At 37.5% G+C, this 15,847-nt stretch overlaps 1 protein-coding gene across 1 annotated transcript; it reads left to right on the forward strand.

Moving 5' to 3' along the window:
• The first annotated feature begins 2,496 nt into the window (after positions 1–2,496).
• On the forward strand, positions 2,497–4,121 carry LOC113750393 (protein WHAT'S THIS FACTOR 9, mitochondrial). Its single transcript, XM_027294370.1, has one exon. The coding sequence runs from the start codon at positions 2,497–2,499 to the stop codon at positions 3,946–3,948; it is 1,452 nt and encodes a 483-aa protein (XP_027150171.1). The 3' UTR covers positions 3,949–4,121.
• The last annotated feature ends 11,726 nt before the right edge of the window (positions 4,122–15,847 follow it).

Raw genomic sequence — 15,847 nt, forward strand, 5'->3', positions numbered from 1 at the left:
TTTGCAAAGTTTAGGGGAGGTGAGTGAGACTGTCAGAAACCTCATGGGAGGTTTCTAAAATTATCCCTTTAATTTATCAAATTTAAAGCCTATTCAGACCCAAACCCGGTAAGAAAGTCACGTGTATAGGTAGAGTTTGGTTTTCTATTATTTAGATCCAAATCCAGATCCGACCCATATATTATATATATATGTGTATATGTGTGTGTGTGTGTATATAATCTATCTATGTCATAGTAAATTGCTCCAAACATTTTCAAAAAAAAGAGAAAAAGCAAAAGCAAGTAAATAAAAGATTGAATGTAGATGCAGATGAAACTTTAAAAATAAATAGTTTTAGTTGACTATAGTTCTTTCTTTGAATTCATAATATTGCATTTAACATCTTGAATATTAATTTTATTATTTAAAAATAAAAATAAGATGATATTTATGTTATTTTTGAACTCTATATATTTTCAAAATATTTTTACTTTAATTCTTTACTGTATGTTTAGAAAAGGGAAAATGATCGGTTTCATCCTTCACATTTCACAAAAATATTCTTTTCATCCCTCACTTTTAAAATGAAACAATTTCGTCCTTGACATTTAAAAACTGAAATTATTACATCCCTAAACCCAAATTTCAATCTGAATCAAACCACCAATCAACCTGATTACAAATTTTGCGGGTGTAATTGGTAGATCACTTGGTTAACTCAACTTGATATTCATGTGAAATTTAATGAACCTAAAAAGAAAAAAAATAAAAAATTATAACATAAAAAAGAAAGATTAATCTTTTCTACATTATCATTGTATACACTGACGGTTTTATGTACCGCCATATCATTTTAATTTTAATTTAAACACCAAATTTTATATTTATGATACACATCTAGATTCGCAAGCGGATATACTAACGGTACATGAAAAGATTTATCAAAAAAAAAAAAAACTCTACTATTCCAAGACAAATAATGGCCTTTTATTTTTTTGGTTTAATAAATGTCATGTGAATACGATGAAGTTGACAGAATGATCTATCAATTCTATTTTCGAAATTTATTACTGGGTTATTGGATAGTTTGATTTAGATTGAAAATTAGGTTCAGGGATGTAATAGCTTTAATTTTTAAATGTCAAGGACGAATTTGCTTCATTTTAAAAGTAAAGGACGAAAAGAATATTTTTGCGAAATGTGAGGGATGAAACATGTCATTTTCCCTTTAGAAAAATATCCATGGCTATCTAGATACTCAAACTCATGAGGGTTCAGGTGTAGGTTTACTTTTTCAAACCTATAAGGGTTTGGTTTTGAATTTTTATCTAACTAAATTTAATGAATTTAGATTTGAATCAAAAGGATTCAACTCAAACCCTATCTATTTACATACCTACATCCATTTGAATCCGCATGTTCTAATTCATTTATGTCATATGTATAAGCTCAAATGTGCATATCTGAGAGTATGTACACATGTGAGTGATTATATTTTTATATAAGGTTAATTTCATATATTTCCTACAAAATTAATTAATATAGAATCTATGGCCGTTAATCGATACTTAATCACAAAGTTTCCAACATTTACACACTTTATATGAATATGAATTTTCTTATTCCCTTTTACAAGATTTTTCATATAAGGAGAGTTATTTTTTCTTTTTCTTTTTTTGGTGTAAACAAGAAGGGATTCAATTTAAAGAAATCAGATAAATTCACTTTGTCCCCTGAACCTTAGGGATTCAATAACCACTTTGCACCTCCCAAAGTAACACTAAACTAAGTTACTTTTAAAAAAAATTCAAAGAAAGTGTTTGGTCAAATGCATGTTGGAGCGAAAGGGAAAAGACCATTTTATCCTAATTGAGTGGTAAAATTACAAAATTTCCACACAATTAGAGGGAATAAAAGAAGTGCAAGTCACATGAGCAAAAAAAAAAAAGAGAGAGAGAGAGAGAGAGAGAAGAGAAAAAAGAAGAGAGAGATAGAGAGAAACAAATAGGATAGAAACATCTAAATTTTAGTCGTGCCTACTCTTCAACCTACAATCAACCATTAATCACCATGATTGATTGAATCTATTGAGGAGATGAATTTAGAGAAAATGAGAAAGTTCCCATATGTAAGAAGCGAAGAAGGCGAAATAAAAGTAATACATGTGATTGGCCTTAAGTAAATGAAATTTTCGTGAACTTGAATGTGACTCTGGATGTTCTTGTTCTCATCAAAAGCTATTTTTGTTTTGCTGAAGTACAAAAATAGACTTGAAATTTGGCCATTTCATAATGGTGTAAATATAGAGGGGGCAAAGTGCCTATTTTATGGGTTGATGGGGAAAAAGTGAACCAACCAACAGGAGTCAGGGGCAAAGTGAATATAACCAAAACAAAAATTGGAAAAAAAAAAAATTCGTTCTCCCATAGTCCCCTTAATTAATTAGTAGAAGATCTGAGATGCTAAAACCCCGCTAAAACCTTCCAACGCCGATAGCCGCCACGCCACAGTAAGATGCATTTCCTCCTCCGTCGCCTTCGACATTCCGACCACCACCACTACCAGTTGCAGCTTCGATGCCTCTACGACGCGGCGGCTTCGGTGAAATGCGTCCGTGACAGGGGACTCGACCACGCAGTCGAGAGAGAAAGAAACCTTAAGCCAGTGCTGAACCTAAAAAATCTCATAAAATCAGAGCCTTCAAAGTCTCTCCCGCTGTCGCTGATATCTCAATCCAGAGATTCTCTTAAAATTCCAATTCGTCCCATTGAATTCATCCGAAAATTCCCTTCAATTTTTGAAGAATTTCTCCCTGGTGGCATTGGCATTCAACCACACATCAAGCTGACCCCGGAAGTGCTGAATTACGACAAGGAAGAAGAAATTATCTACCAAAGTGTAAACTACAGGCAAGATGTTGCTGACCGTCTTTTAAAGCTTTTGATGATTCGTAGAATTAACAGCATTCCACTGAGTATCATTGATGGGCTGAGGTGGGAACTGGGTTTGCCTCAAGATTATGTAAAAACTGTTGTTCCGGAATTTCCAGATTATTTTAGAGTGAGAGATGATGCAAATGGAGGGTTTTTGGAGTTAGTTTGTTGGAGCAATGAGCTTGCAGTTTCAGCCTTGGAAAAGGGGAAGGAGCCAATTGAGTTTACTTTCAAGTATTCCAATGGTTTTGAGATGGATAAGAAATATAAAAAATGGGTGGATGAGTGGCGAAAGTTGCCATACATCTCACCTTATGAAAATGCCCTGCATCTTGCGCCAAAAAGTGATGACTCCGATAAGTGGGCAGTCGCAGTTTTACATGAGATTCTTAATCTTTTTCTTGGAAGTAAAGGAGAGAGGGAGAGTGTACTTAGCTTAGGCGAGTGGTTGGGGCTCAGGTCGAGGTTTAAGAGGGCATTGTTACAACATCCGGGGATATTCTACGTGTCAAGTAAGATTGGAACTCATACGGTGGTTTTGAAGGAGGCTTATAAAAGGGGCATGTTGATTAAGAAGGTTCCTTTGATGGACATGAGGTACAAGTATGTTCAATTGATGAACTTGGTGAAGGAGGATAAAAGATCGAAGAGTGTAGAGCAAAAGAAGAGTCGTGATCTGAAGGGAGATCAAGGGGAAGAAGCATTGGAAGATGATGAAAGTCGTGCGGAAGAAGATGAGGAAATGCATGATTTGTCTGATGAGGAGAGTGATTGTGAATATGAAGAAAGAATGAATTCAAAAAATAGGGGAAACTTATCAGGGAAAAGATATAAAGAGAAGGAGTCTCCAAGAACTGTGTTGGGAAGATCACCTGGAAGAAACTCGTCCCAAAATGCAGGCAAAAGTAACACTAAATTTCATCTAAGAACAGAGATTCAAGATTGTAAAAGTGCTTGTGGTGGATCACTGGAGAGATTTAATGTTCCAAGAAGAAAGAATAAGTCTGTTTCAAGGGAAAGGGCTTCTACGTAGGGGGTGTTCAATGATGGACGGAATCAACCAGAAAAGTAGGTTTCTTTTTGCTTCATAAAGACTTTATGATTTCATAAAGCTATATTATATTCCTTTCTGCTGTAACATTATGTAACAGAGTCTTTACCTATTAATTTATTTCTCTGATGAATCCATGAACTAGTTACGTTTCAGCTTTTTTGTGTTCAGTTTGTTGCAAGGTTTTCCTAAGCCAAATATTGTGCCAGTAATATTGATCTTTTGTTATTTGTGTGCTGAGGATATGCTTCTAGGCATAAAATTCCCTTCTCCATTATCTCCTGTTTTATCACGTAGGCCTTTACGGTACCACTTAAATTATGGTGCAATGCTCTTGCTTCACAGTATTTTGATTTATTTAATTACCTTTCAAGAGAATATGCATTCTTATGGCTTAGGTGTTCAAGAAAATCTTGAAATTCTCAAATGAGCATATGCATGTCCTAACATTCAATGCCTGGTTCAAGATGCCTTATTATTGAAGACGATAATTTGTTTCCTCAAGCATTAAGTATAGTACCGCAGGACCATGAATACGAGTTCTCTTCCTCAAGTAGTAAATATAGTAAATAATGTTCTTACAGCAATGTATTTCATCTTTTATTCCAAATCCACCTCAACTGTAATTCCGCCAAACTATATTGCTTATCTGGTTCAGAAACGTATGGTTTCTTCATGTCTCCTTCCTCCACTCGTCGCCTGTCTTCTATTGCTCTAGCTGCTCTTCAATTTTGACAATCTAAACTAGTTGCTCTTCTGCTCATCGGCTAAGGCACTCCAGCTTTGAAAAAGGTAAAGGAATGGATCTCTTTTGGCCTGCGCTAAATCCAAAGTTTGGATGCTCCGTGCAAGCGGAAAACCTTTTCCTTTGTATTCCTGTTTAATTGTTTTATGCTCTAGCTACCGTTGATTCTTTAGCTTTTCTAGACAGGCCTGTATAGTCTAGGAAATCTTTTGCTAATGGCAATTTGTATTCTCAAAAGCGGGTTTTCTTCCTTACCCTGCATGGTTAGCACAAGTGTTGTGAATGTTCAAGAAATATGAGGTTTGATTCTGAATTATTTCACGTTAGTTGTAATCAGAAATGTAGTTTCAGATTTCCATACCTATCATGCTTGGTCCATCTAATATAGAATGACCATTACAGACCTGTTTGATGATACTTTTCTAGTATAAACAGGATGATAGTGTGGGCTTGGGGTTGGGAAGCCCGATGTGCGCTCTTTTTGCTGACTCTTAGATCATTTGTGATTTGATTTTTTTTGTCCATCTCTACTACTTTTGTTAGATCAAGTACTTCGATATGTGTGTTTATGTATATTAGAGATGGAGATGGGACATGTATAGTTTTACTTCTTCTTTGCCCCTTAGCCTGCTATTGCTTTCACAATTTTGACTTGAGAAGTGGGAATCTAAAACTAGTCTAGAGAGTAACCATGCCCTTAATTGGTTCTTTCTGGTTGCTGCTTTTTTTTTTTTGAACTTTTCTTTTGTGCTTCTTGTAGTTCTGTTTCTCCTTTAATCTTTTTTCTTCTTTTTTCTTTTTGGGTAGGTATCTCCTTTAACTTTCTTTACGTTATAACTATTTACTCGTATAGGATATGTTGGTTATATATTTTGACATCCTATTCAGTGTTTATTTCTGTTCAAGAGGTGATGGTCCTTTGCGTGAATATCCATTGCTCTTTTATCTATATGTTCTCTCTCTCTGGGGATGGAACTGGGGTTTTGAGGTAATTTCCTGAATTTTGCTACTTGAATTCATGAGTGGTTAACTCTGAGAGAATGTTATAATACCAACTTGTACTTTCTATTCTGATAAATCCGCTTCTTATTAAAGAAATGATGAGCTGGGATCTATTCTTTATCAAACTTTTAGGTACCTTTTAAGATTGGTAATCATAGTACTGCTTAAAGGATGCACTAATTTTCCATTAATATAGAAAAATAGTTTTAAGCAGCTGCATGAAGTGAAAATTCCTGAAAGTGGAAGATTTGATATGCTGTACGTTCCTGCCATGATAAAATACTTTAGTAGCACTGCACCTACACTAACCGAGCATGAAAGATACCTCCATCCACCTTGTAATCAACATAACCATGGAGTGCATTGTTGTGGATCTCCAGAAGTGGAGTGTGCTCCAGAATTTTGCCTCTGCTCATCTCAAGGGAGGTGATGCCCATATGGAATGAAATCAAGAAGAGCATTAGGAATATAATGACATCTTAGTCTTTTGTAATTAGGTCGAGTACATGAGCTGCTGTTTGGTACTATAAATAAAACGGAAATGGGGCCTTAATGACAACAATGAGGCATCACTACTCACCCTTGCTTAAATGTTCAAACTTCTTAAAATAAGCTTAGTCACTTTGAGTCTGTAACCAAGTATGCAATGCCAAGATTTCAAAGAAGCCATGGTGGTTAGTCATCATCTTAAGGTAACATGAACATGCAAAAGCATGCCCATGTATGGTTACTAATTGCCCAGGTGCGCAGAATTAAGAGCATGAATATAATAATATAATGGTGTCCTAACCTTAACTGTGGCTGTTGAATTTTTAGATTTCTTCGTGGATCAGGAACATAGTTTGTTCTTGGTTAGTGTTTGCCACATGAATCATGAGTTTGTTTAGTCTTTTCTAATCTTTCTCATGAATCAGGGGTTGTGGAAAATAAGAACATCAGAGAGTTCACTCGGTAAAAAATCTCTGCTTTCCTATCTATGGTGAAGCCATCTATTACCTATAAGCTTTTCAATACATCATATTACTATTTTATGGTAATGGATAGCCAAATGTTCAGTTGCATCCCTTTTCTTTGTGCACGGGGTTAGCACTATCCTCATAGGGAATTTTTAAGTTTGAAAGATAAATAGGATACAAGCAGAGGACATTTGCCAACTTCTTCATCGTTTCGTCGTCCTTTGTCACCGGCTGATGTGTGCTGCGCATGACTTCTTTTATTTTATTTTATCTTTCAGTCTTTTCACCCTTGTTTCTTTCACTTCTCTCGCTGGTCTCCCATGACCTGTGATTTTTATTATTATTTTGTTTTTCAAAATCTCACTTCTATTCTCCATATCCTAAATATTTCTATGCTTCGTTTCTCTTATAATACCGTCTCTTCTTCCCTCCCCTGAATAAAGAGAAGAGAAGCTACAAGAACACAAAGTAGGAGGAGTGAAATTCAGAGGATGAATACTGTGCTCTTTCAGATTACTACCATCAGGTCTCTCTTTATATCTGTTTTTCGCTTTTTTCACAAGATTTGCCCTGCTCAACATGGAATTTTCTTTATAATTCTTTTCTCTGAATTGTATTTTTTCCATGCTTTCTCTCTAAACAGGGATGGCCATGGAAGAACATCATCAAGAACTGTTGTGTGTGGGCTTCTGTTTCTCTTATCTCATCAATCGGGTTTTCTTTTATAGTGGTCTCCAATTGTGTTTTGGTCATTTTTTCGTTATTTCTTATCTTAGATTTAACCCTTTTGGTTTCCCTTTATTTCGTACTGCATATAATCTTGATATGATATTAATGATGCAGGTAGCTTAGTCCAAACTTTAGGAAAGGTGGATTGTCATCAGGAGAAGAACTGCTTTTATATTAGGTATAGGGATGCTCTTCAGAAGCTTTGTAGTTATTGATGGTCAATCAGAATCATACTGCAGAAGGCTTGAGAAACCTCTTATGTGACCTGCAGAAGCAAATTACTGATGTGAAAACCTTCTATTGACTGAACCAGTACTTATGTTTTCAGTAGGTAGCATCAGCAACAATGCTTTGTGTGGTTGTAGGTACAAAGGATGGCAAATGAAACTGGGTTTGGACTTAAGTGATTAGATTATCTTGCTGGAGAATAAATATCTACATGTTTGACTATTAATGTGTACCAAACTATGTGTTTCTCTATGAATATGAGTAATGTATAATTCTGGAGTGCAACTTTGCTGTGGTTGATGTGTGCTGTTTCATACAAAGCATCCTTCAGGTTCAGTACACTCTATTGTTGAACAATCAGTTTTTCTATTTTATGTAAACTGATATCAGCAGATTGTTTCTTGCCATGTTATGACTTCAATCTTTTGCTATATTTAGGGTTTTCTGTAGTATAATTCTATGTAATTTAAGTTAAATCCCCTCAAAGACCTTTGCTATACTCGCTAGGCCCCCATAAAATGCTGGGTTAATCCCTAATGCTCTGCCGTTCTTTTATAACTTGATGGGGATATGATGGACCAAGAAGGACAGCCATGAAGGTATTTATCTTCCCCTATCTCTTGCTATAGGTAATTCTGGCTCATGCAAAACATGATAGCTTGAGAAGAATAGCTGTTACTTCTAGAACCATGGTCTTTTGGAACATTTTAAAATTTGCTGTTCTGTTGGTTTATCAATCAGATTCAGGCAATGATGCATAAAGACAAACAAGTTTGGCTCTGACTCGTTTATGCAAGTGCCTGATGTTGTGTAGTATTTGCCTCTGAGATATCAGAAACTGCAAGCCCCTTATGAAGACAAGGTGAAATGTTGCAGCAAGCTTCACATTTCTGGATAAACTTCAAGACCAAATTATAGGTATTGAGCTTTGTGCACCATATCTGGATATTAAGCCTGCATATGCTTGTTACTCAAGGAGAATTGTTGCAATGAACTTGGTTTCCTACCCTACACTTTGGCATTTAACTGTACGAATAAAATTGTGACTCCATAACATTAATATACTTATATGGCTGATATCATTGCCACAACTGTTTGACTCAGTAACCTAAGTGGTCGCAAGGTTCATGAATTTGGTTGGGGAAGAGATCCACCCAGAAATCTTCGCAACATGAATCACTCCACTAATTTTTGTATCAGGTCCCAAAAATGCAAGCTTGATCACATCGACCATTGCAAATAACTGAAATATAATCTTGGATGTTACAAGATGTTTAGAAGTTCTTTGATCTTTGAATTGGTTTGTGTACTTAAAAAAAACTGCAATTAGGTTCATCATAATTAATTAACCCCAACCCCACCTTCATCTCCAACATAAAATATGTCAGTGGGCCTTTTGATTTTTGAATCTGGATGGTACCAATACCATCTGCCAATGGGGTTTCGGGGCAAGTACAGTTAGATTTAGGTGCGGGTGGTACAATTGTTGTACTTTTTCATTTTTTTTTTCCAGAAACGATAACGATTTTATTCATAAAATTAATGAGAACATACACATTATATGAGCAAGGGCTCAAGCATAGGCTTTACAAAAGTGGACTAAGCCACAGAGGAACCTAAAGGTCCTCATTAAAGTATCCGCATAGCTAGCTTGCTCAGTTTTTCACTGAGCCTATTCACTTCAACAGGTAAACTATCAAATGAGCATTTCCTAAACATTGAGCTAAGGTCTCTGATATCCTCCAGGTGAGTTACCAGCCTTGAATTGCTAGTAGCTTGGGGTCGTAGCATATTCAGCACCTGAGTACATGGTGTTTGGATCTTGATATGTTGCCACCCTTTCTCGTTTAGCTTGCAGAGTGCCAGTTTGATGGCCATCAAGTTGTCCAAAACAGCCGAACCAGTACTTCTCTCCTTCAGTATCCAAGCTGCACATTTCTGGCTCCTGTTATTTTCTGCTGTAACTCCAATTCCCATGTTTTGGCCTTCTGCATGTTGTCCTACCTCAACCCTGATGTTTAGCAGATTATCCTCTTCCCTCAGCCTTTCCTCATCTTCTTGTGCTACTTCTGTTTCTGAGATGCTCATATGATGTTCCATTTGTTGCGCTTGTTGATACTCCTCCCAATCCTTAATTGCTTTCCTGATAACTTCCATTGGATGTCTATCCTTCTCTTCGAATTCAGCTTCATTCCTAGCTTTCCAAATCTGCCAGAGTATTTCCACTGTTAAAGCTATATGTTCCAGTCCCTCCCGTCTGGTTTGTGCCTCCATTAAAATGCTCCACCATCTTCTGAAGTCAGCAGTATGTTCCTTAATTCCATCCCACTGGAGGGGTGCCATCTGCCATATCATTTGAGCCTTTGTGCAATGAAAAAAGATGTGTTCAACTGTCTCACTACCTTCTCCACACAGCTTGCAAATCATGTCACCTTTGCCTATTCGTTTGTATATTGCTTCCCTACCCGGCAAGACTTGGTTCAGACTTTTCCATATAAACAGCTTTTGTTTATGCTTTATCTTTAACTTCCATAGCTGTTTCCAGACTTTCTCACTCCCTCCTTCCCAGCTTGTCTCCCCCTTCAGTCTCCCGTTGGATTCCTGCTGCTTACCCTCCCTTGTAATTGCCTCATACGCTGATCTAACTGTGTATTGGCCATTGGTACTATAACTCCAGGAGTAGCAGTCAGGTCGACCAGTTAGGCTCACAGGAGTATTAAGTATCTGTCCAGCTTCTCTTGTGTTAAAGGTCCTGAAAACAAGTGGTGAATTCCATCTAAAATTAGATATCAGTTCACTCACTTTGCTCATCAGGCACCCTGTGGGTTTAGGGGACTCTAGCTTTCCATCCTTCCCATCCTGAATCCAAGCATCCTCCCAAATTCTGGTCCCCTTCCCATTTCCAATCCTCTTCCTTACCCCTCGCTTAACCTCCTCCCTAGCTCCCATCAAGCTTTTCCAAATCCAGGATGAGTTGCCTTTTACTTTACAGCTCAAAGGTGACTCCTTCCAGTAGTACTTTGCTTTCAACACCTTGCTCATCAGCAGGTTTGGACTCGTGAGGAGCCTCCAGATTTGTTTACCCAACAAGGCTTTGTTGAAAGCTTGTAAGTCTCTGAATCCTAGTCCTCCTCTATTCTTCCCAGCTGCCATCTTTTTCCATGAGCACCAGTGTACTTTTCTTTTTTCATTATCTCCTCCCCACCAGAATTTTGCCATTAAGGCATGTATATCCTTACACAATTTCACTGGAAGCTTGAAGCAAGACATTGCATAGGTTGGCATGGCCATAGTGATTGCTTTCAGTAACACCTCTTTTCCTGCTTGGCTAAGCTTCTTGTTGCACCAGTTAGAGACCGTTTTCTGGCATTTGTCTCTGATATAGCCAAATATTTGTTCCTTGGTTCTGGTTATTACCATTGGCAATCCCAGATACTTTCCTTGATGCACCCTTCTTATATTGCCTAGTCTGCTGCAGATTTCTTCTTGATCTTCTTGTGTCACATTCTTACTAAAGAACACTGAAGACTTGTCCATGTTTATCATTTGTCCCGAGCCTTTTCCATATTTTTCCAATATCCTCAGCACCTCTTCAGCTTGACTTGTATCAGCTTTGCAAAAAATCAGGGAGTCATCTGCAAAGAAAAGATGACTGATTGCTGGTCCACTTCTGCTAATTTTCATTCCTGTCAGCTTCTGGTTACTCTCAGCTTGAGCCAGCAGATTTGAAAAACCTTCAGAGACTAGTAAGAATAGGTACGGTGATAAGGGGTCACCTTGCCTAATCCCCCTAGAAGGTATCACATATCCTCTTGCTTCCCCATTTATATTGAAAGAGAAAGTAGCTGTTGTGATGCACTCCATGATCCAGCTGATCCATTTTTCACAGAATCCCAGTTTGATCATCATTTCCTTCAAATATCCCCACTCCACCCTGTCATAGGCTTTTGACATATCTAACTTTAAAGCCATGAAACCTTGAGATCCCTGCCTTTTGTTTTTGAGATAGTGCATGTACTCATGAGAGACAATGACATTATCCAAAATTTGTCTTCCAGGCACAAAAGCTGCCTGGTTTTTACTGATGCAATTATCCAGCACTTTTTTCAATCTGTTTGCAAGTATTTTGGATATGATTTTGTAAATGACATTGCAAAGACTAATGGGTCTGAACTACTTTCTATCAGTGGGGTTTTCTACCTTAGGTATCAGGGAAATGATGGTATGATTAACTGCTTTGAGCATATGGCCAGAATGGAAGAAACTTGTGATGGCCTGAATTACATCTGTTTTGAGGATATTCCAGAATTTCTGGAAAAAGTTTGGTGTCATGCCATCAGGGCCTGGAGCTTTTGTTGGGTTCATGGAAAACAAAGCTTCTTTGATTTCTACCTCCCTAACAGGTTCAGTAAGTCTAAGGTTCATTTGGTCAGTGATGGTCTGTGATATTCCTTCTAGAACCATGTCTACCTGTTCAGTCCCTTTACTGCAGAAGAGGTCTTTATAATGACTCACCACTTCTTCTCCTATCTCCTCTTCTGAGTTAGTCCAATCCCCATTCTCTCGTAGTAATCTGTGAAGCTTGTTTCTCTTTCTTCTACCCTTCACACTAGAGTGGAAGAAATGTGTATTCCTATCTCCCTCCTTAAGCCACTGAACTCTAGATTTCTGACTCCAAAACATCTCTTCTTCCTCATATGCCTCCTTTAATTGCCTTTTTAGCATCTTGTTTCTCCTCTTCTTGTCTTGGCAGTCAGTGTCTTTCAGCTCCTCCAGTTGCTTTTTTACCTTGTCAATATTCTTCCTTGCATTTCCTTGAAACTGGTTCCTCCATTTGAGGATTTCAACTCTGCAGGTTGCAATTTTCCTATGTACTTTGTACATTCTTGATCCACTGTGGGGACTATTCCAAGCCTGTTTTACTACTTCTTCCACACCTTCTTTTTTCAGCCACCTTTTATCAAATATGAATCTTTTTTTCCTTCTTTCTCGCAGGGGGTTAGCATCCAGCAATATCATACTATGATCTGAGCCAAAATTCTCAATGTGTTTGACTGTAGCTCTGTCAAAATGTTGGCTCCAGGCACTACTTCCTAGTGCTCGATCAAGTCTTTGTCTAATTTCTCCTTCTTGAGCCCATTGATTGCTCCATGTCCACGGTTTCCCCTCAAAACCCAAATCTATGAGGCCATTTTGATGGATAAAAAGTCTGAAGTCCCTAAAAGAACCTTCCTCTCTTCTTCTACCCCCCCATTTTTCATCATTGGAAACAATATCATTGAAGTCTCCTGAGATCAGCCACCTTTGTCCCCACAGTACCTTCCTTCTCTCAATCACCTCCCATTGATTCCTCCTAATTTGATCATCAGTGCTAGCGTAAATTCCTATGAACCACCAGTCCACATTAGCCTCAGAATCCATGATATGGACTTCTACTGTGAAGGCAGTAGTTACCACATCCATTACCTGCACCTCATTGCTCCACATTACCGCCATCCCTCCTGCTTTATTCATAGATTCCACCACCACACTTTCCTCAAACCTCAACTGTTTTTGTAGTTTTTCCATGAAAATTTTTCTGTTTTTGGTTTCACACAGGAACACCAAGTTTGGGGAGAGGAGGTTACAAGCCTCCCTCAACTGGGGAATTGTCAAGGGGCTCCCAGCACCTTGACAATTCCACACCAGAGCTTTCATTTATCCATGGGTGACCAAGTTGGGCTGGTCACCTCCCCCTCACCTTGCATTACACAGCTTTCTTGACCTATCTCCATTTTTCCTTTCTTTCCCGTAACCTCAACCACGTCAACATCCACCATATCTGCATCTACTAGATGAAACTTTCTTTTTCCTGCAGGTTCTTTATTAACCAAGAGGTTTTGTATCTGTTTCAGAGGTTTCCTCCTTATAACTGGAGTTTTGGCCTGTTTCCTTCTCCTTATAGATGCCTTCTGATTGCTTGTGTCCCCAACATTTTCCAACGTTTCTTCTACTTGCATACTCTCAGTTTCTAGGTGCTTTAAAAGCTGTTCACCAGAATTTTCTGGCACCCTGTTCAGTTTTTCTGTACTAAACATCTCACCCACATCTTTCGTAACCTGTTCCATTCTTACTGTCCCTACATTCCTGCTCTCCTCCATCTCTAATCTCTTCCCCTTTCCTTCTGTTTTTTCATTTTCACTCTCTTGTTCTTTTGTAGCCCGGTTAGTCCCTTCCTGACTACCAGCCACCTTCAGTCCAACTTCCTTATCGCCTACATCCTTAATACCTTGTTGCTCTTTATCCATCAGTTTCCCTCCTCCTGTCCTTGGCACCAGTTCCCCATCTTTGAATCCCCAGCGCTGTTTGTTAGGAGATGTATTACCTGACTGTCTGCCTCTCCCTTCTCTCTGAGGTAACATCTTCCCCCCTCCTGCCCTGAGCCATGGCCCAAATTGGTTATCCGCCTGGCCTTTCTCCACTTGTATACTATCAGTGCAATTCCTTTCACTATGTCCTATTTTACCACAAGTGTAGCAAAAATCTGGGCACCTTTCATACCTAAAATTAACCCATATCACTTTTCCATCCATTTTAACTATGGTACCTCTCATAAGGGGTTGGGATATATCTGCCATCACCAATACCTTAATGTGCCTTCCTTCCTTACCACCCCCTTGAGGTATGATAACTTCCTTTGTTTCCTGGAACACCGAAGCTATTTTTCTCCCCACTTCTTTCGAGAGCCAGTGCACTGGGAGGTTCCAGATTTGTATCCATAATGGGGCGATATTAAACTCAGCCGTTCCCTCTTCAAAACCTTCAAACCAAGTTGTACTTTTTCATGATTTGATATACATTTACATGACTTTGTTGTATTTCATTATTTGGTGAAATTGAAGTCTGAAATTTGAAATTTAAAATCTGAATCTATTAAGTAATTGAATTGTTAAATACAAAATTCGATACATTTGAATGTATATCACATTAAGTGAGAAGTGAATAACTTATCACTTATTTTTTGGAGTAAGTTTTGCTTAACAAATTCAGTGTCACTTAATTAATTCAGATGCTTTATTTTTTTTGTTATCAAACGCGCTTAAACATGTTAAAATATGAACCCACTAAATTTAAATATTAAATTAGATTATCAAATGAAAACTTAACATAACTTTTGTTGTATGCCAAGAAATACAATAAAGTTACGTAAATGTTTATCAAATTACGAAAGAAGTACAATAGCAGTATGAACGCACCTAAACCTAGCCATACCTGCCCCATCCCCCTTCCAATGTGAGCCAAAAAGGTTGGGAATTACGTAGTAATAATGAAGGGAACTAGAAAGTGGTGCTGATAATAGTTTAAACACATGCTTCATCAGCCATGATTGCCCTGGTTGAGCTATAAGAGTGATGGCTCTAACTTTTCGTGTGGCCTAAATCCCTATGCAGTACTCAGCCCACGAGCGCATGCCCCAACAATGTTTGTAATCCATGTTACACCACTAATGTTCACCAGTAGTTGTTAACCATATATCTTTTCATATTTGATTTTTTGTTCTTTCTCCCAAAAAAAAAAAAATTAGATCCCATTTGGATTTGCTATTTTTAGAATTTTTTTTTAAAAAAAAATGTACTGTAACAATTTGATGTATATATGTTAAAAGAGAATTAAAAATATGTTAACGGAGAAAGTAAAAAATTTTTCTTAGAAAACTGCAATTCAGACAAGAATTGTTTTAGCACATAGGCTTTTGCCCCTCCAAATTGAACATATCATCACAGAAGCACGGTCTTTTTGTATATTATTTAGAAAAACAAATTGCATAAAGTTGAGACAAATTATCAACCATTCACCAGAATTTCAATTTTACCCCTCTAATATGTTTAATTCACAGGTAAATGCGATTGTCATTTAAGTTGTTAAATCAATTTATCTTGTTATGTACTTAAAACCTTTTGATCCCCGAATAAGCAAATATATAATAACTAGGAAAGAAATATGTGCTCTTGTATTTTCAGTTTTAGAACTTTTCAAACTGGATAAATCAAGATTTTGTTCCTTTGACCATTTCGACCAACAAATGACTGAGGATGGAGCCTTTAATTTCGAGGAAGTTCCTCGAATTCTTTATAACTATAGTGTAGATTAATTAACTGCCTTGTTAGATGTGGAGTGCCTTAAAATACATAGTAAAATGGCATTTTTGGACACTCAAGATACTTATAAAGAGGGAATTAAA

The sequence above is a fragment of the Coffea eugenioides genome, chromosome 10 (assembly GCF_003713205.1).
Source record: "Coffea eugenioides isolate CCC68of chromosome 10, Ceug_1.0, whole genome shotgun sequence".
Taxonomy (NCBI): domain Eukaryota; kingdom Viridiplantae; phylum Streptophyta; class Magnoliopsida; order Gentianales; family Rubiaceae; genus Coffea; species Coffea eugenioides.